Source organism: Melitaea cinxia, chromosome 18, assembly GCF_905220565.1.
Source record: "Melitaea cinxia chromosome 18, ilMelCinx1.1, whole genome shotgun sequence".
Taxonomy (NCBI): Eukaryota; Metazoa; Arthropoda; class Insecta; order Lepidoptera; family Nymphalidae; genus Melitaea; species Melitaea cinxia.
The window spans coordinates 10,775,681-10,797,309 of NC_059411.1; the positions used below are offsets into that span (position 1 = coordinate 10,775,681).

The following is a 21,629-nucleotide window of genomic DNA, read 5'->3' on the forward strand; positions in this document are numbered from 1 at the left end:
AAATATCGATATTTCGATATATCGATATTTTTACTACAAATTGAAAATTAATACATATTTGGCAAGTATATTAATTTTATTAGATACATATTATTACAATGAAGACTTAAGTATTATGATAACAATGAAGAATATATATATTATTGTATATATGAATTACATATTATTACTAGCTGCTGTGCCCGCGATAAATATCGCCGATATTTATCGATATTTTTTTGAAAAAATATCGATATTTCGATATATCGATATTTGGTGCGCTTCCCTACGGTCGGCTTGTTAGGGACTTTATTTATTTTCCAAATTGTTATTTATGTTTAGCAAATTACAACAAACGCTTTGCTTTTAATTACAATACTTATTATTCTTTGCCTAGAGATTATCTCGGAGAAATTGCTCTACTAATAATAAATGTACATTTATTTGTTATTTACGAGTATATTTTAATTTTTTATAATACCTTTGAAGTACTGTGAAGTTTATTTGTATACTAGCTGTGCCCACGACTTCGTCCGCATGGAATTTAACAAAAAAGTTATTGTTCAGTTCGCAGTTATAAAATAAATAAATTTCTAAAATACAATTAGCCTAATCCTTACTACATCAGCTATCTACCAGTGAAAGTCCTGCCAAAATCGGCCTAGCCGTTTTAAAAATTAGCGGAACAAACAGACAGACAGACAAAAATTAGAAAAAATATTTTGGTATATGTACCGTGTAAACATCCACATGCATTTAGTAAAAAGCGGTTATTTTAATATTACAAACAGACACTCCAATTTTATTTATTTGTATAGACATATTTGTAATTGTTTGACATAATAAGTACTTTTAGCGAAAAAATATGCAGTTTTATATTAATTAGTAGAAATAACGAAACCCCTAGAAACAATTTAATTGTGCTTGAAAATTTAATTGGAATTGCAGCCTCAACCGCATCGATCAATCTTCATGTCTTCTCCGACCCACGTGGTAAAACTGAATTAAAATTAAAATGGTTGAGAGTAATTGGAATCTCTTACTGTGCGGCTAGACGTAACTCTACTTTATATTTATAACTTTTAATGATAAGTTATAAATATAATGTACAGTGAGACATTATTTTCTTTCTCTTTAATATTGGAATAGAGCTTACAGAAATAATAAAACACTAAAAAGTAACATACATCAAATTACAAAATAACTTAAAAAATATTGTAGAATAGGCATTGACACAACCACACACACACACACACACACACACACACACGCACGCACGCACGCACGCACACATAAAAAAATATAAGCACAAATACTTCAAGGCAAATTTAAATTGATAGCTTTAAACATTATTTAAATTATTTTTTATATATCGAATTATTCTGTTGTTAAGTCCAAAAGTATGGAAATCTTAAAAAATTGACGTGACGCACGTATTGTCCTGAGTAAGTGACGAGACACGTCGTCATACGACGTTCGTGACGTAAATTGAAACGATAACGCAGGGCGGCTTGCGACGTTATAGCATCTAAATTAGATCATGTATTATACTTTTGCACGCAACTTTGCTGCATTTATTTCCATTGTTGTAATTTGGTTATGAAAAAATTTGAAATTGCTAAATAATATGCTTAAGCCCATGGAAAGATTACCTATTATTAGAAAAAAAGTTAGATAATACATAACCAAATTTTTGTATTTTTAGAGTTTACATGTGCTGTATCTTATAATGATAATCCAATAAATGAATAAAAAAATGTATTACCTATTAAACCAATCGTCAGTGTAGCGCGGGTAGGGGAAGGGATCGTTGCTACTGAAGTCATAAGAAGCCTCTGCATTCTGAAACAAACATGTTTATTTAATGACATCACATAAATTATACATGTATGTGGATAATAAAACTGTAACATATCCGTTATTGTGAACTTTATGGTTTTCCTAACAACGGCCAGTAATTTTCCACCGTTGTGTACGGCTTTCCATAGCATGAAGTAATTTTAAAAGCATATCAGATATTTCTAGGATTACTCCGTTCAAATATTAATGATAATTCAGCAGCTCCTTTTTTAGTACTTTTCTAACACACATAGTATTTTTCTTCTTTATAACTAACCGCATACTATTCTTATAACAAGATAAATTAAGAAAATTACTAAAAAAATATAAAAACTTCACGCGTTTAACAGTTTGCAAAACAGTATAACGTCTGTCATGTCAATCAATATAAAATAAAAGTTTCAAGATAGAGGTTACGAGTTTTTTATTATACCATAGATGTCCTTATTTTTTTTCAAACGAAAAAAAAAAATATCACTCGTGTGATATGACAAGGAACAAAAATATACTGAGTACATAATATTATATGTTCCATATTGATTTATTCAAATATCAAAAAGTTATCTACAAAGGATTCTACTGTTGATAATAATAATACAATACTATTTATTTTTCCCTATTCGATTGGTAATGTCACGTTTGTTTCTTGTCAAAATGGTAATGATATACGGAAGAATTTCTTCGACATTGAAAGCTATGTTGATAATGAAACTGTAACAGGAGGCACTGGAGCGGAGGCTAGGCATTCTGTAATTGATACTGAAGTCAAAGATGTATCTGTCTATTGAAAATCTTAATATATATAAATCTCGTGTCACAATGTTTGTCCTCAATGGACTCCTAAACCACTTAACCGATTATAATAAAATTCGCACACCATGTGCAGTTCGATCCAACTTGAAAGGTAGGCTATATTTTATTTTGATATATTAATTATTATATTTAAGAAAAAAATAAATAAGGCGGTACAAAGTTCGCCAGGTCAGCTAGTAGGTATATAAATTCGAATCACGAATAGATGTAAATAAAACTTTCCATAGTTTGATTTTAAGCTACGAGCTTGCTAGTACTTTTTATCTTAAAATTGCATACGGCTTTCCTTGTGAAAGGGAATGACTAAAAAATGTGTACATAGTTATAATTTAGTAACGCATAACTTTCCTAACATATTATAAAGAATGTTCGGTACATAGTTCAAAGTATTTACTTCCTTATTTAAGAAATCATTTATATCATCATCATATCATCGCTGATATACAAACTTTTTATAGCCTTAATGAAAGGTAGCACAGTGTGTACGTATGAAACGTACGTTTAAGCATTAAGTGTACGTTTTACACATAAAAGAAATGCGTAAAAACGTACACTTAATGCTTGTTGCATACGTCAATGATAAATTTATCTAGCGAATGATGGTTAATTATAACTCGCGGTGCCCGCGACTTTGTTGGCATGGAATTTAACAAAATAGTCATTGCTCAGTTCGCAGAGTTATAAAATAATAATAAAAAAACTAAAATAAAAGTAGCCTAAGTTACTCCTTATTACATCAGCTATCTGCCAGTGAAAGTCCCGCCAAAATCAGCCCAGCCACTTCAGAGATTAGCCGGAACAAACAGACAGACAGACTGAGAAAAATTATAAAATTTGTTAAATTGATATATGTTCCGTGTGTACATACATATGAATTTATTAAAAAGCGGTTATTTTAATATTACAAACAGACACTCTAATTTTATTTATTTGTATAGATGTATAGATTAAACATTTTTTTTTCGGATTTTATCGCAGCTTATTAAGTTTTTTAAATGACCGACTTTTCGGATACTTCACAGCAACCATGGTCACGGTCGGATTCAGTCCTCCCGTCGGAGAAACGTTGGGCACTTAAAAAACTTATTAAACCGTGATAAAATCCGAAAAAAATGTTTCATTATAATGAGTGAAAATCGCGTAAAAATGAGATAACGTTATATATTTCTTTTTTTACCAGCAAACTTCACACAACAAAAAGTTACGAAAAATACCAATCGATTTGACTAGCATTAAAATATAACGTAAGCAAAACCTGAAAAAAATTCTAGTAAAACTATAAAACCGAATCCATTAATGATAATGATAATACGATATTATCATATTATACATAAAAACCGCACGACACATGCAAATTGCTTTTCGTTGTTTTCAGGTCGTTGTCTTTCATTATTATATTGAAGGTAGTTTTAAATTCTCCTTCTTCAGCCTGAAGTCTTTCTTAATTAGTATAAAATATCCATTTTAAATTTCGGGAACTGTTCAGTTAATTTCTGGTTATTAATTGATCAATTTATTTGTGAACAATACTAATATTGTTAAATGCCTTTTCTGCGCCGCTGGTGCCTTTTCTGTTGTATTAATATTTCAAAAACGAGTAAAATAATTAGGCTGGGAGTTCCATACTTCCCTAACCCTCATGTGGCGGGACTAGTGCGTAAATTGCATTTCCCATAAAATCCATCCATCCATCTATAATCCATCCATCCATCTATAAAAAAATGTTTATTCAAATATTAACGAAATATTAAGGAAAGCTAGTAAAATGAATCCTAAAAGCATCTCATACATTTATGTATGTCTTCATCTTTGTCTTATAGACTTTTATCTGTGTGTCTATTTTATTGTGTCATGTAACGGTTACGACCTATTACGATCTTACGTTCTTGATAAGAAAAAGGGTCATTTAATTGGCTATAATTACCGTCAAAGAAAAAACTATTTATATTGTGTAGTCTTGGTGTGCTTCGAATCGATGTAATTGAATGGTAATACTCATAGACATAACTTATATAGTTTATTTTTTATTACTATTATCATGAATGTATAAATCATTCTTTTATTCATTTACATTATTTTTAATTATATGTTAAGCAATATAATTCTTGTGACAAAATAGAATAGTTGTTCTTTGCGCAATACTTGTTTTGGATTCAAATATATTTGGTCAGTCCCAAATGGTACTGTAAACTGTAACAGTCACCAATTATTTCATTATTGGCTAAAATATTGTTTCCATAAATAAAAAGGTTGGTTTGAGCACTATAGGCTCACTATGAGTTGACGAGTTGTCGATCCCGTCTTTAATAAACTTAGACATAGTTACGACGTACTTGAAGTACGTTAAAGATTTTTCTTACAAAAAGTAATTTATCAGATTATATGAGTAGATTCGGTTATTATTTAACTAAAACAAAGAAAGAAAAACCTTATTTCTTAATAAAAAATATTTTGTCTCTTAAATTGCCAAAATTATGTAGCCAAATTAATAATAATAATTATTATTATTATTCTAATTTTAATACAATATTATAAATTGAATCAATTTGAAATTATTCTGTTGTTCTAATTTGATAACAAAGGACCTCTGAGGATCTAAAAATATTTTCAAGCTATATTGATTGAAGTAATACGATAACTAGTTTACGTAGTTTTTATTTTTATAAATAAATATATATTCATGACATTTAATAACACTTGACGAATAACAACCGCTCTGGTATAGTTGCCCAAAACACCGACGGTTTGCGGGTTTGATTCCCGCTCGGGATGGATATTTGTATTTGTACAAATATTCTTTTCCGGTTTGGCGGTCTGTCTTTGTGGGTCTCCCCACCGTGCCTCGGAAAGCACGTTAAGCCGTCGGTCCCGGTTGCAATCATAAACACCTGATAGCGATCGTTACTCATAGTAGCGAATATATCCGCTAACCCACAGTGGAGCAGCGTGGTGGATTAAGCTTTAATCCTTCTCCTACATGGAGAAAGAGGCCTAAGCCCAACCGTGGGATGTTACAGGCTGAATGCGTATGCGTATTTAATATCAGTCATTAAGTCAGTTCAGCCTATTGCTGTCCACTGCTGGACATAGGCCTCCCCAAGTTCGCGCCTGAAATCCCGGTTTTTAGCAATACTCATCCAGCCTACACTGGCAATCGTATGTACGTAGATCGTCGGTCCAGGGGGCCAGAGGTCGTCCCACACTGCGTTTGCCAAAAGATTAATGTAATGGATACTATGGGAACAATATATTATTACAGCACATATTGTATATCAATTTATATTTTTCGATATTGGTTTCAATGATAAGAGCAAAGAGATAATGAAATATAATCTGCTTGACGTAGAATAAATACACAGTAGTTTCATTAAATTGCAAAGATATTTATTTGTCATATAAATTATGTAGCTAATTTTTTTAATATGAACAATAGTTTATTAAACATTATACATATTTACAATTCACAACTTAAGAACTAAATATTTACAGATAGCTAAATTAATATCAAAGCAGATTTGTGTGTTCTACGTGTGACCATGTTTCATTTTGACGTCTCATCATATTTCATAATATTAGGTATACGAGCTACTTTGATAGACTTATTCCACGTGATACCTTTCGTGAGCGCGTAACAACAACTATAATTTATAATAAAAAACATTTTACGAGAAAAATAATTCGTTTCCATATGCAGTTCTTTAATTGTATGCGGCAGTTAGTTAATACTAAACATTTCACTTTTTTGACGTTTTTAGGGCTAAGAAAAATTATTGGATGGTTATGCAGAAGTACGTTGCCAAAATAGCTCGTATATTAAGACTAAGGAAAATTTAAAAAAGGGCTACGAATTTTTTGACGTTGCATATGATCCTACACCTACAGAACCCCCCATTTGAAGGAACGCAGGTAGGAGTCGAAATAACTATATATGTCATCATACGTATGTCGTATTTATTTTTTTACAAATATGTATATTCAGTTTGATGTAATTGAATAGAATTTTATTTTTAAAATATACAATTCTAAGAAATAATTTAAACAAACAAGCCTTCTATTGTTCTCATTCGAATGGCCTTTAAAATGTTACTTATAACAAGCCTAAATACTTTGTGTTATGTTGTTTATGAATAAAATATTCTCGTTTTAAAATTCCACCGTAAAATAATCTTAGCGGTTATGTTGAGTCTTGAGAGCGGGGTTTTAGAGTTAATTAAAATCAAAGGATATATTTTATAAAGAATTTTTTTTCAGGGATAATTTTTTATAAAGTATGAATTTAAACACAACTTTAGGAAACTTTCTTTGAACGTTATTTTTATGAATACTTTTACGGTAGCGCTTATATAAAAGAAAAAAGAAAATGTTTGCGGTACTTTTCTTTGATTTTTATACTTTTTGCCTATATTTAAATTATTATTTATTTATGTACTAAAATTATGCGGTCAGAATGAAAAGTTGTAAATTTAAATGACTCGAAAAGGATGATGAAACTGTGCTTTCAAGTAAAATTATATATATATATATATATATATATAGCCTTTCAGTAGGTCAACACAACAACAAGGTAGGACCACTGAGGTAAAGCACAGATGGAAATATAGTGCTCAAAATCTCGAACAGCTTGACTAGATGTACCTCGGCAACGCGCTTGCGATAGGTTTTATAAAAAACCGTAATCGCCTACCATTAAGTGAAACGTACGCTTGTTTTAAACCGTACCTAGTATAAAAAAGGATTTTTTTCAGATCAGTATTTTGGTAGTCAATATTGATATAAGTAAATCACATACAATATTGCATATAATATTTATATACACGTTTCAAGTTATCATAATAATATTGAATAGCACATTTTTAATTTAATTTATTTCTGCACGACTTACCATAAATTGAAATCAAATCCTAGTTGGACATTACAATACGTACATACATTTTTTTAAACGTATTTATTAAGAACAATACGTAAAGATAACATTTTTTACCAAAAAGTAATGCTTAGGGCAGTGACAAATTAAATAATTTGTTTCCTAATATTGTAACAACTGCTGACTGTTCATTATTTCTCTTTTCTTCCTATAATATTTCCATACGTTTCTCGTTTGTATAAAAAACAGTATTAAATAAAGCATTTTTTTAAATATCCACTTAAATACAGTTCATAAATGTATAAATACTAAAATTGTATACGGTTTCTAATATTTTGACAATTAATAATCATTTTTGTGTTTTATACTATTTATTATATGCTACTACTATGCATCATGTTTAAAATCTGAATAAAAAGTTATTCCTTCGAAGATAAATACAATAACAAAATCGGAAATGTGTTAAAGTATACTTAATTTAAATGGGAAAAGTGTTAAATATACCGTACTTCAGACTCGACGCTTTGTGTAGCGTCGATATCTTGACATTGTGTATGAAAAACATTATCGCCCATGTAAACAGTTATGTTACCAGTCCAATCGTTTAAATTTAAAATACTAACAAGTAATTATATAATTGGTACTTACATAATTGTATTTTAAATCCGGATGCATATAGTCCACACCTGCCAAAGAAAAATAATTGTAGTTACATATGAAATACTGACATAACTTTAGTTTAAGCGTATGTAGAAATATTTTTTATTCATTCTTTTGAATAATTGACTTCGAGCAGTGCTAAAATGGCATCGATGAACGTCACCTAAAATGGGGAAGATATAAAGATTTTATTTATTTATTTATTTATTTATTTATTTAACAATTTATGTACACTAGGAAAGCAAAAGGAAATAGCTCTTATAAACAATGCTGGTACAAAGGCACTACTTATCCCATGATGGAATCTCTTCCAGTAGTCCTGCTACAGGAAACTTATAAAATAGTCGCCAAATTAGCGTGTACAATCTAAACATATAGATAATAAAAATATAATATAAATACATAATTATACAATATATAAATAAATACATAATAATTTATACACACGTTTATTTTATTTTTCAATATCCGCCATATTATATTACAGACGCTATCCCGTACTGAAGTCACATTTGTGATCATAAGTTTCTTTTCCTCTATATTAGAGTAACCATCACTTCAGCCTATCGCAGCCCACTGCTGGACATAGGCCTCCACAAGTTCGTGCCAAAAATGCTGTGAACTCATATGTGTTGCCCATAGTCACCACGCTGGGCAGGTGGGTTGGTTACCGCAGCTGGCTTTGTCACACCGAAGGCGCTGCTCTTTGGTTTGTGTATTTCAAAGCCAGCAGTTTGATGGTTATCCCGTCAGCCATCATCCATCGGTCAGCTTTTTAAGTTTCAAGGTGGTAGTGGAACTGTGTTATCCCTTACTCGCCTCTTAAGACACCCACGGGAAGATAGGTAGCTATATTCTTTACTGCCGTAACCAGACAGCTAATTAGAGAAATTAATGAATACAAATATATTTAATACTTTTTGGCACAAAAATAATACACTTACATAAATACATATATAGAGGAACTAACGTTATGCGCTATCGTTAGACGAAAACAGTCTTTATGCCAATTCTATCAAATTATTACTTACAACAATAATGAAAAATATTGTTCTTTTTATAGATGTATACTAGTATAGTAAGGCGGTAAAATTAGTGACTTAGCATAATCTTCAAATACACTTATCCAATTCTAAAAGTCTCATACGTATAACTATAGAATATTAATTTATTTTCCTTTTAACTAAAAGTAATCACAAAATTTAACTAACGCACGTATATATTGTGTAGATAAGAATTCATTATAGCATCAAGCAAACGCACGCATACTAATGCCAACTTTTTAATCTCTGAGGTACTTTATCTTTATCAACTAAGATAGGGCACAGCATGAAATTTCCTGCTCAAAATATGGAGCAGCCCGACTGGGGCAGTACCTCCGCCTTACAGAAGATCACAGCTAAATAATACTGCTTTCAAGAAGTGCTGTGTTGCTGTTGGTGAGTAAGGTGACCAGAGCTCCTGGGGGGATTGGGGATAGGGTCGGCAACGCGCTTGCGATGCCTTTTGGTGTTGCAGACGTCTATAAGCTTCGGTAATCGCTTACCATCAAATGAGCCGTATGCTTGTTTGTCGACCTGGTTATATAAAAAAAGTGCGTGCGTTCAAAGTACACATGTCAGAAGTGAAACTTCTTTGGCAAACTAATTTTTAAGTCTCGTTTATATTTATACAAATCTAAAGCTTTAGATTTCTGTTCCAGCGCCATCGACAAAAACGTTGCTGTTTCATCAAAACGTTGCGTTTCATCAAAACGTTGCCGTTTCATCAAAACGTTGCATTTCATCAAAACGTTGCCGTTTCATCAAAACGTTGCCGTTTCATCAAAACGTTGCCGTTTCATCAAAACGTTGCCGTTTCATCAAAACGTTGCGTTTCATCAAAACGTGGCGTTTCGTCCGTAAAAATTTTACCCCGATGCGCCTAAAGAAGTTTCATTACAAAAATCTCTTTAACATGAGCTTAAAAGGTTCAAAATTTAAAGTAGGTAACAACAATTAAAACTTAAAAGTATCTCATGAAACGGTACAATATTACGGATATCAAAAAATGTCTTTTTAAAGTAACTGTTACCTGATACTAATTACTTAAAAATAAAGTGCCCTACAAAGTGGATACTCTAGACGATAGGACATAGAAAGGGCAACCCACGTCAAATAAGATTATACCGCAAGAATTTTTAAGATTTTGTACCCCAAAGGTGACAAAGGAAATCTAATAATAGGTAATACTGCCGCTATTTGTTTGTCTGTCCTAAAAAGACTAGATAAAAAAGTATTAAAATGTAGGGACGTTAAGTTTTTACATAATAACACTTTAAATAAAAGTTTCTTTTTTAACCGACTTCAAAAAAGAGGAGGTTACTCAATTATATATATATATATATATATATATATATATATATATATATATATATATATATATATATTTATAAACGCACGCATACTAATACTAACGTTTAATCTCTGAGGTACTATATACATAATTTTAATGTTTGTTCGAGGATAACTTTGTCGTTTATGAACCGATTTTGATAATTCTTTTTTTGTTGGAAAATCCCAGAGAAATTGAGGGAAACTCGAAAATCATAGTGACGATTAGTGCGTTTGTTAATTTTTTCGTCTGCTTACGTTGTATTACTTGTCGATGTAATTGAAGTCGGTTTTTTTGTTTGCGAGCAAACACAATTATTCTACTTAACACTGTTGTAGTTATTTACCATTGGAACATACAAGTTACTGTCTACTTGTAACAGGTAGACAGTAACTTTTGCATTTTTAATGTTAGTGTGGGTAAAATTAATGAAAGTTAATATTTTATTTGTTTTAATAGGCTTTGTAATTATTTCATGCATTTGTAACGTAAGCTGGAAGTTACGAATTTATAATTTTTAATTAACTCTACGTACGATCACGATTTAGCCTGTAATTTCTCATTGCTGGGCATCTTTCTCCATGTAGGAGAAGGATAAAAGGTTGTTCCACTGCGGGTTGGCGTATATGTTCTCTACTATGAGTAACGTTCCTTATTACTTAATTATGATAACAACCGGGACCGAGAGCTTAACTTGCTCTTCGAGTCACGGTGGTGTGACAGACATCGGAACCGGAAAAAAAAATTCGTACAAGGCCAGACGTCCAAACCGGAAAAAATATTTGTATAAATACAAATATCCATCCCGAGCGGGAATCGAACTCGCAAAGCGGCAGTATTTTAGGCGATTACACGCATCACTACACCAGAGCGGTTTTTCTACTAACTCTGGGTAAGCTTAAGTAAAATATACGTAACAAGACGACCTATTGTTACATCTACTGTTTTTAGCTGTTCTATTGTAATGTTCGATAAAACAAAGACAATGTTTCAAATTTAAAACTGACAAAAACAACTAAATAATAATTAAATTGAATATTAGTCTTACATTTAAATTCTTAATTAAAATAAATTACTTTAAAAACTAAATTAAGAAAATAGATGAAAATAATTGTCTCTTAAAAAGATTACTCTAATGATCTTGTGAAATATTTTAATAGAATTATAACTAAATATAATAATTAGCAGTATAAAAATAAAGAATATTATGTACGATTTTATTTTTGTGTTACCCACACATTATAAAAAATAAAAAATATTCTTAAATTTAGGCTAAACTTTAATCTAATATTTTATGTTTAGTAACTAATAATTTTATGGTTTAAAGGACTTAATATGTGTTAGTCTTACGCTCGTTATAAATTAATGTACAACCTTGTTGCCGTTAACAAATATATTACAATAATTACACAAAATACGACTTAACACGATTTCACATAAATTCGGTGACCCGCAAACTTTGAGGTTGTACCCGAATTTATAAGCTAACTAGATTATACGTATAATACAAATTTAATTTTTTTTCGTACGGTCAATCAATCAATAAACCACTTCAGCCTTTTGTAATATAATTTATTTTATCGTTTTTAACCTAATTCAAGAAATAATTATAGTATATTATACTGACATGCGGTAGAAAATACCGAAAATATTACTTACTGCTCTATCAGGCGTATCGTACACTTGTTAATCATCCTAGTGGTTTAAAAAAGGTTTCCATTTGACTTTTTTATTATTAATTTTGATATACCGCGCTTGGAAATTCAACAGCTAGTTATCTTAAAAATAAGTGCTAAAGTTCAAACGAGAGATCACGTGATCTCGTTTGATCTCTTTATATTACATAAATTATCCACACATATAAAACTACGTCAAGTCTTGCGTACACGAATAGAAACGGTTATCCCTGATAATTAAAAGTATAATTACCTTTTGCATAAACTTCATTGTAAAATTTAACCCTGAAGGGCAAGAGAGAATAATAATAGGTCGGTTGTTAGTATAAAGTATTTTAATACATAATTACGGAATTAACTCATTTTGAATTTATGTAACCCTTGTTTGACACGCTATATGCTTATGTATGTAATTTTATAGTAAAATTAGTTTCATAAGTGTCGCAGTGGCTATTATTTGCTATTTATAAACTTACTTCAAAGTGAATCACACAGAAGAAACGAATAAATAATAAATTTGTGCTAAGTAATTTGCATTCAATAATTAAAATATTGTACTTATAAATAATTACATAACGTGGTTTTGTTATATCATTTATCAGCTTTTTTCGCAGGCTTGGGTCTACCGATCTCACAGATCATACAAGGGAGGTGAAATGATATATTGATTAAAATGTATCAAAAATTTTAGTTAACCAAGTGAAATTATATTTTAAAAATGTTTTTTAATCAAATATTTATATATTATAATAATAATAAAAATATAATAGAACATTTTAACTTAAATAATTAAACTATCTATAAAAATAATAATAAAGCTATATATAAATATATCTATAACTTACCATCGTCCATAATAGCAGTGGTCACGTTAACTCCAGTATACCCTTGAGCCCAGGCCGCTTCGACGTTCAAATCCAATTTCGGTTTCCCTCCATTCTGTCCAGTGTTCTTTAAGTACCATTGTAGAGGGAAGTAGGGGTCACGCGGTTCAGCCGCTGGTGCTGTCTCAGGCAGGCGAAGTGGGCGGAAGCCTCGCTTAACACGCTTGAAACCAGTCTGCTGAACAGCTGTGTGAACCTGATAACAATATGAAAGTTTATTAAGATTATTTCACTTAGTATTTCTATTGAAGTAGTGCATAGCAGAAAAAGTCTTGCTCAAAATTTGGAACAGTCCGATTGCAGAAGTACCTCAACCTTAAAGAAGTTGACAGCTAAAAAACAGCACTTTTAATTAGTGTTATATTCTTGTGGTGAGTGAGGTAGCCGGAGCTCTAGGAGAGACGCGGAAACACGTTCGCAATGCTCCTGGCGCTGAAAGCGACCATAAAGAACGGTATCCCTTTACTATAAGTAGTTTTGATAGTCCTCTCTTGAGAATTTGCCATCCCACATTGGAGTAGCGTGGTGGATTAAGCTCTGATCCTTCTCCTACACGGGGAAAGAGGCCTATGCCCAGTTGTGGGATATTACAGACTGAAGCTTGTCTTTGATAACTTTACTCTACCTAAAGATTTCTGAAGAGACTGTGCAAAGTGATGGCCATATGGTAGAGTATTAAGATGTCGTACACATTCAATTTTTGCTGTGTGACTAAAGACGTATGTGGTCGGGCGTTACCGTGATAAAAGCCAACACCTTTTCTGTCGAGCAATCTTAGCCTCTTATTCTCAATTTCTAGCTTAAGTCTCATCAGCTGTTGACAGTAGAAATCCGAATCGATGGTTTTGCTCGGCGGTAAAAGCTTATAATGAACAATGCCCTTTCAACACACTCAACATCACCTTATTGGGTTTCAACCAGGGATTTGCGATAGTCTGTGCAGATTGACCGACCTTTGACCACGATCTCATTCGTACATTCCTATCGTAGGTGTCGCTTTTCGTCACCAGTGATCAATCTCTTCAAAAATGGTTGGATATAATTACGTCATAAGATAGAATTGTAAATGAGTATACGGTCTGTTAGGTTTCTTTCAGTGCGTTCATGTTACACCCATATATCGAGCTTTTTTGTATAGCTAGCCTTTTTCAAAAGGTTGAAAACTGTTTTATGGTCAATTCTCAGATCGTCAGCTATATCTTAACTACTCAAATGTCGATCTAGCTCCACTTTTTCAAAATTGTCTTTACGTTTATCCGTAACTGCGTGACTTGACCGTAATATATTGTCCATCAAATTTCCTGACTGAAAACGCTTAAACCAATTTTGTTCTACTCTTACTAACACAGCATTAGGTCCATAAAAGTCACTTTTTACTTTTTAATTTCATTATTAAAATGCCACCTTTTCATGGTATCATAACTAGTTAACATAGTTACAAACAATACGATCAAAAAGATTATTGCAACTTTTTACTAGAAAATACGAAAATACTTTTTCCTCGAACTATTAGGGGGCGTTCATAAAATACGTGAGATGTTTAAGGCGGGGAGGGGGTCGAATCAAATCTCATCTTATCTTACGTTGGAGAGAGGGGCAAATATCACGCAACTTTTTTTCTGATTGAAACAAAAAAAAATTATACTATTTTGGTCCATTTAATACGATTATTCATTCACTAATTCGTTCGGAAGAAAATAATTTCAATAACAATCTAACGCGTTTACGTAAGAAACCTACATTTTAAAAAACCTCGCGTGAGATTGGGGGCTGAGGGAAGGGAAATAAAATCTCATGACATCTCACCAGGGGGGAGGGAGGAAAATTTAAAAAAACACCTCACGTAATTTATGGACGCCCCCTTATGTCTTCATAACTACAACAAATACGAAAATCTGACAGATAACGCAAAGTACAGCTTATCAATAAAACACATTTTAAAATTAAGTCTTCTTTCATTTTCACTTTCCTCGTTAGAGAATTGCACCTCCGCGACACGGGAGCGGTACAAGGTTATAAACAAAGACTTTCTGGAATAGCTTTTTAATGTCCCTAATGTTGTGCAAAGCCTCTTAACCGTTTAAGAAGAGGGGCTCAAAACTTAATCCACGCCGGGTAATCAAAGCGAAGAAAACATAATATGCAGGCGTTCATGATGTTGCCTTTATAAGGCAACTAACTGTGCCCGTGGCTTCACTCGCTTATTCAATCGGAATATATTTATAAAGAAATCCGAAAACTGCCAATTTAAAATACAAAGTCTGTTTGTATACAGATGCTTATTGTAGTCTGGACGCTTGTGATATTTGGAACCGTTCGCTTCAGCCTGTAATATCCCACTGCTGGGCATAGGTCTGTTTCCCCTTGTAGTAGAAGAATCAGAGCTTAATCTACCACGCTGCTTCAATGCGCGTTGGTGCATAAATTCTCTATTATGAGTAACGATTGCTAACGGTGTACATAATAACAACTGGGACCGACGGCGTAACGTGCTCTCTGAGGGACGGTGGGAAGACCCACAAGGGCTGCACAAACACCCAGACCACGGCAAATATTCGTATGGCCAATACAAATGTTTGTCATGTGCGGGGATCAAAAACGCAACCGCCAGGGCAACAGTCACAAACCAGTGCTGTGACCGTTGCGCCAATGCGTCGTTTATTATGAATGAACCGTTGATTATGATTTTTTTCTTAATGAAGAGAAAAAATGCCATAAATTTAGTTTGTTTCTATTTATTCACCCATATGCACACAACTTTACATCAAGATATCTTGAAGCATCTCTACTTTTGTTAAATAAATGTAAGTGCTCACATTAAGCGAATTAAAGTAACTGAAGAAGAAAATGGATTACATTCAACTGAGAAAGGTTAAAGTTTAAAAATAAAAAGCAACTTGATAATGTTTTTCTAATCCGCTCCGGTAGAAAAATGGCCGTTTTCTCCTTAACAGAAGAGTCATAATAGCGTGTACATTTATTATGCAATGTTTGAAGTGAATATTGCAGCTTCTTACTTTGTGTTCAAGACTTAGCTTCTCTTAGCGTTATCTTTTGCACTTATTTTCAATAAATTTTAAAAAAAAGCCATTTTTCCTAATTTTGCTTACCAGGACAAGATAAACTGAAAAAAGATTACAATATGAAATTTGTGTACCTACCTACTGTTGTTTACAGAGTCAATGAGCTGCTTCTCTTCGTGCGCGAGTCCGACTCGGAATTGGGCGGTTTTTTTTAAATATGTAGACGAAATTATAAATAACACGACAAAACAAAATAATTTAAACTTTAAATTGATGTCAGTTAAAAGCTAAAGGATATCTGAAACTACAAATGACAACACGTAATAAATAAAAAACGCAAATAAACACAGTTGTAAATTTTAAATGGATATTATTTTAAAAATATATATCTTGTACTTACTAATGGATTTCGTTTCAAAAGACGAGTGTGCGCAATGGACCTGCGCAGTCGCGCGTGCGGCAAGCCACGATGCGCGAAGTGCCACTCTGTGTCAGAGCTGAGGACCTGGCAAAGAAATATTTTCATTAATCACAAATAACACAATTTGTAATATTCTGGGCTCTGTCCAGGTACTACCTCAATTTTATAAGTAATTCCTCTGGAAAGTACCTCAACCTTACGGAACATTGCAACTAAATAATACTAATCTCAAGTTGTGCTGTGTTAGATACTGAGATGAATAAGAGTAATAAGAGTACCCAGAGGGTAGAGAGAGAGGGAAGTCCCCGATCCTCTGTGACAGTGCGCTTAAAATCATCTTTATATTGCAGGAGTCTATAGGCTCAGTAGTATTCGCTTACTATCAGTCGGAGCCTACGCCAGTTTGTCATCTTGTAGTGTAAATAAAAATAACATTTCCTGACAAGCTTTCAAACTGACATTTTTCATCATCAGGCGTTGAATTTAATTTAAAGAACGGAACAGTTGTTCCAGTTCTATAGATATGAAGTAGAGGATGACAGTTTATATGAAACTTTATTTTTGGGATTTTGATTGCAGTAATAAACAATCACATATTGTGTAGAACTGCCGCTCTTGAGAGGTTTGAATGGGGGCCATATAAAAGTTGTAGTCGTAACATATTTGGACTTTTGATTTGAAATAAACAATTGTGGGTATGATATATGGACGAAACATACTTAAAGGACATCCATTAGTTACGTTAGCCATTTTCGATCAGTTTAGACCCCCTCCCCTTACGTGACATTGACGTGAATATAATAGAGCATTCAAAGCAAAAACTAAATGATTTAATAGCCATGAGATTTATTTTAGGGGGCAAAAGAAACACTCAAAATATATTTTGTTTTGTAATATCTATTATATTTTATATTTTTTTAAGTTAACGTGAGATTTTTGACTATCCATCCCGCAGTTTAAATGAGATTTGGTGAGATTTCATTAGACTACTCGCCCCCCGCCCCCATCCTGAGGTCACGCAATTAATGGATGTCCCCTTATATAACAACACAAAATAAATAAATACTTTAAACTCAACGGTTCCAAGTATGAAATTAAGCCTGTGTCGGCGGTTTAGAAATGTACACAGCCCACTAGCACAAACGGCCAGACCACAAGAACATAATGCCTATACCAACGTTTGCCATGTGTATGAATCCGAATCCAAATCCGCAAACGCTAACGCATCAACCCGTTGCTTTTACCACTTCGCCGAAAACTTGTCAAACTATTTAATAATACTTTACTAATATTTATTATATAGACTTTTTCCTTAAAACATGTTTTTAATATTCTATAGGTACCTAATTATGTCTAAATAAGGCTACTAACAAGCTCTAATGGATATAATATCAGCTATCTTTTGTAATCATTTTTATTGAATAATAAATGTTAATAGGCAAAGAACGTAGAAACCGTTTAAAAATATTTACTTTGCCTAACCTAAATATTTATATAACCTTTTCCGTAAACAACGTTAAATCTATGTTTTCTCAGTAATTAAAAAAACTAGTACAAAGGCAAATTCGTAAAATTAATTTTGCTGAAATATAGAGCAAAAATTTGTAAATATTTAACCGCCAACCCTGCTCTCTCAACTCTGATCCATCTCCTACATGAAGAAAGAGGCCTATGCCCAGTAGTGGGATATTATAGGCTGAAGCGATTGTAAATATTTAAACAACATTTGAAATTTAGAACATATGATACTAATATACTAAGGTAAGGAGTTTATTTGCTTTCTATTTATTTTAATTATTAAAATAGTTTATTCTATAATATACTTTATGTAAAAAGACGGGCTTACTGCTGTGTTGTTTATCAGCCAGCCAAAGTATGTTATATTTTTGTCAACGTTGATCAGAAAGTTATTCGTACGTTACTACACTACGTCCAGTTGTAAATAAGAGCGCAGCCGTTAACAAAAATACAACACCAACGAAATAGACAACATTAAAGTAAAAAATTAAATTTTTACAAATATAATACAAAAAAGTCAAGATCCAGCATGTTTACCTTGTGTATTATAGATTAGAGCAATCCTTCTCACTTACAGTATTTGTATTATTCACATTTACAGGGACATTCACAAGTGTATACTTTGCAGCTTGTTTATTAAATATATAGTGTTTACAACACAGGCTAATAAAACTTTAGGATATGGTACTATTGAAATAGTATGCTAATATCACATTCCAAAGACGATAACCCAATCGGTTACCATGTATGAAATAATCTTATGAAACTACTTTTTATTTTTTCGAGAGACTACTAAATGTTCTCGGAATTGTAATGTAGTTCATTTTCTGTTTGTTTAATAAAATATGAACTTTTAATATTAAAATGAATTCCCAGAACTTGGGATTTATCTTTACTTATTTAGAAACTAGCTGTGCCCACGACTTCGTCCACGTGGAATTTAACAAAAAAGATATTGTTCAGTTAGCAGAGTTATGAAATAAATCTATTTCTAAAATAAAAGTAGCCTTAGCTACTCCTTATTACGTCAGCTATCTGTCAGTGAAAATCCCGTCGAAACCGGCCCAGCCGTTTTAGAGATTAGCCGGAATAAATAGACAGACAGACAAAAATTGTAATATCGTTATTTTGGCATATGTACCGTGTATATTACGAACAGACACACCAATTTTATTTATTTGTATAGATTGTTAACTACCATAATAAGCCAACATTAAAATTAATAAAAATTCTAATAGTTCAGCTAAGCTGCTAATCTTCCAATAAACTCATAATTAAGTATCATCTTATTGTATACAAACGAAATAAGACAAACAACCGCCTTGCCGTAGTCGGTTTCATGTTTGTTAGGAACAAACTCTGTTTCTGACGTGTATGACGTCGAGATTATAAACAGGAATATCAAGTATGTGTAATTAACAATTTGTATATTCATTGTTCATAATATGTACATACACATAAAATACATACAAATTTATAATGATAATAATAAACAAAACGCGTCACATTCCAAGGCTCTAAGTCAGATTTCCTCCTGTCGGGAGTCCGGAAACAAACAATTCACAAGCACAAACGCCCAGACCACAACCGATATCTGTATGGCCAATACAAATTAAAGTTTGCCATGTGTGATCGAATCCGCGACTGCCATGAACCAGTGCGGTGACCGTTGCGCTAAGGCGTCGTCTAATAATATACATAAATATTTTATGAGTGTGTATTAGTTTATTCAACCCCTAATTTATTAAAAAATAATTGTGTTTGCTCGCAAACGAAAAAAAAACCGACTTCAATTACATCGACAAGTACTACAACGTAGATCGACGAAACAATAGTCAAGCAACTACGCGTTATCAAAGATTACTCAAAAAGTAGTTATCAGATCTCCATAAAATTTATATGTGACCACATGATAAACATCAGCTTTCGATTAAATTAAAAATTATCAAAATCGGTACACCCAGTAAAAAGTTATTACGGATTTTCAAGAGTTTCTCTCGATTTCTCTGGGATCCCGTCATCAGATCCTGGTTTCCTTATCATGGTATCAAACTAGGGATATCCCCTTTCCAACAAAAAAAGAATTATCAAAATCGGTACACCCAGTAGAAAGTTATGTGGTATAATACAACGTAGGTCGACGAAAAAAGCGTCAAGTAAAAACGCATTATTAGATATAATTCGAAAAGTAGTTGTTAGATCTCAAATAAATTTAAATGGGACCAATTGGCACACATCACCTTTCGATTAAAACAAAATTTGTCGAAATCGGTCTACGCGGGCAAAAGTTCTGATGTAACATACATAAAAAAAAAAATAAAAAAAAAAAAAATACAGTCGAATTGAGAACCTCCTCCTTTTTTGGAAGTCGGTTAAAAATATGTCTATAATATAGGATTATATACATACATATACACTCAACCTTAGAACATAAAAGAAAAAGTATTTTGTTGATATACTAATAATACATAAGTATAGAAAACGAAATACAACGTTAATGAATATAAAGTTTATATATGGAAATGTATATATATATATATATATATGCATATGCACATTTCCAACAACCACCCACCCACCTTAACAACGACCTTGCTGCAATTTATTTATGGGCCAAATGGTTTGGACTTATTATAAATCCCATAAAATCTCAGGTACTATTTATTGGTAGCAACCGACTGAGAAATCATATTGACTGGGAATCAATACCACCTATCTTGTACTGTAGCAGACCGATAACTTATTGCGACAAAGTTAAAAAGTTGGGCTTAATTTTGAATAAAACTTATCTTGGATAAGCTCATGTCAGAGTAGTCAGCAATAGGATGCACTATACTTCCCACTTTCTTAAGCGTCTTCAATACTTTCTTTCACTTAAAACGAAAATTCTGCTTGCGCAATCCATTTTTTTACCTATCGTCCACTATGCAGATGTCTGCTATTTAGATGTGACACAAGAGCTACTTAATAAATTAGAGCGTCTACAAAATCTTGCTATACGCTTTATCTTTGCTTTACGAAAATATGATCACGTCTCCCAATTTCGTACTCAACTTAAGTGGCCCTCAATCCGCCTTCACCGTGATATGGCATATCCTTCTTTTCTCTATAACATACTCCATGATCAAAATTCTCCCTCCTACCTTCGGTCCTGTTTCCATCTTCTTCCTACCGCAACACATTCTAAAAGGTCTTGCATCACATCGATGCTTGAAGTCCCCAGACATAACACCAACTTCTTACTCAATTCCCTCACTATACGTGCTACAACTCTTTGGAATAGTTTACCAAAAGTGATCCAAGAAAACACTTCAATTTATGCTTTAAAGGACAAGCTAAGAAATCATCTTTTCTGCGAATTCAGGAACCTCTCATAATGGATATACTCTCAATGTATGTATTTATTTATGTATGTATGTATATGTTATTGTAAGTGTGTATGTAGACAAGTATACATGTATTTTATATTATTAATTCCGAATAAGTTTATAGATTTATAATTATTATTATTAATCACTCTTGCACTTCTGTTCCCCGCGATAATAGCAATTCTCATCACCATGGCTAGACTGGTAGAGA

At 32.4% G+C, this 21,629-nt stretch overlaps 1 protein-coding gene across 1 annotated transcript in view; it reads right to left on the reverse strand.

Annotated features, from left to right (window-relative positions):
- LOC123662200 (neuroendocrine convertase 2) overlaps positions 1 to 21,629 on the reverse strand; it is a 100,887-nt gene that overhangs the window by 43,830 nt on the left and 35,428 nt on the right. Inside the window, exons 2-5 of the mRNA XM_045597080.1 lie at positions 16,512 to 16,616; positions 13,050 to 13,284; positions 8,144 to 8,181; positions 1,745 to 1,821 (exon numbers count right to left, since the gene is read on the reverse strand). Of these exons, the coding sequence (XP_045453036.1) occupies positions 1,745 to 1,821; positions 8,144 to 8,181; positions 13,050 to 13,284; positions 16,512 to 16,616 (455 nt within the window). The remainder of the gene's footprint in view (positions 1 to 1,744; positions 1,822 to 8,143; positions 8,182 to 13,049; positions 13,285 to 16,511; positions 16,617 to 21,629) is intronic.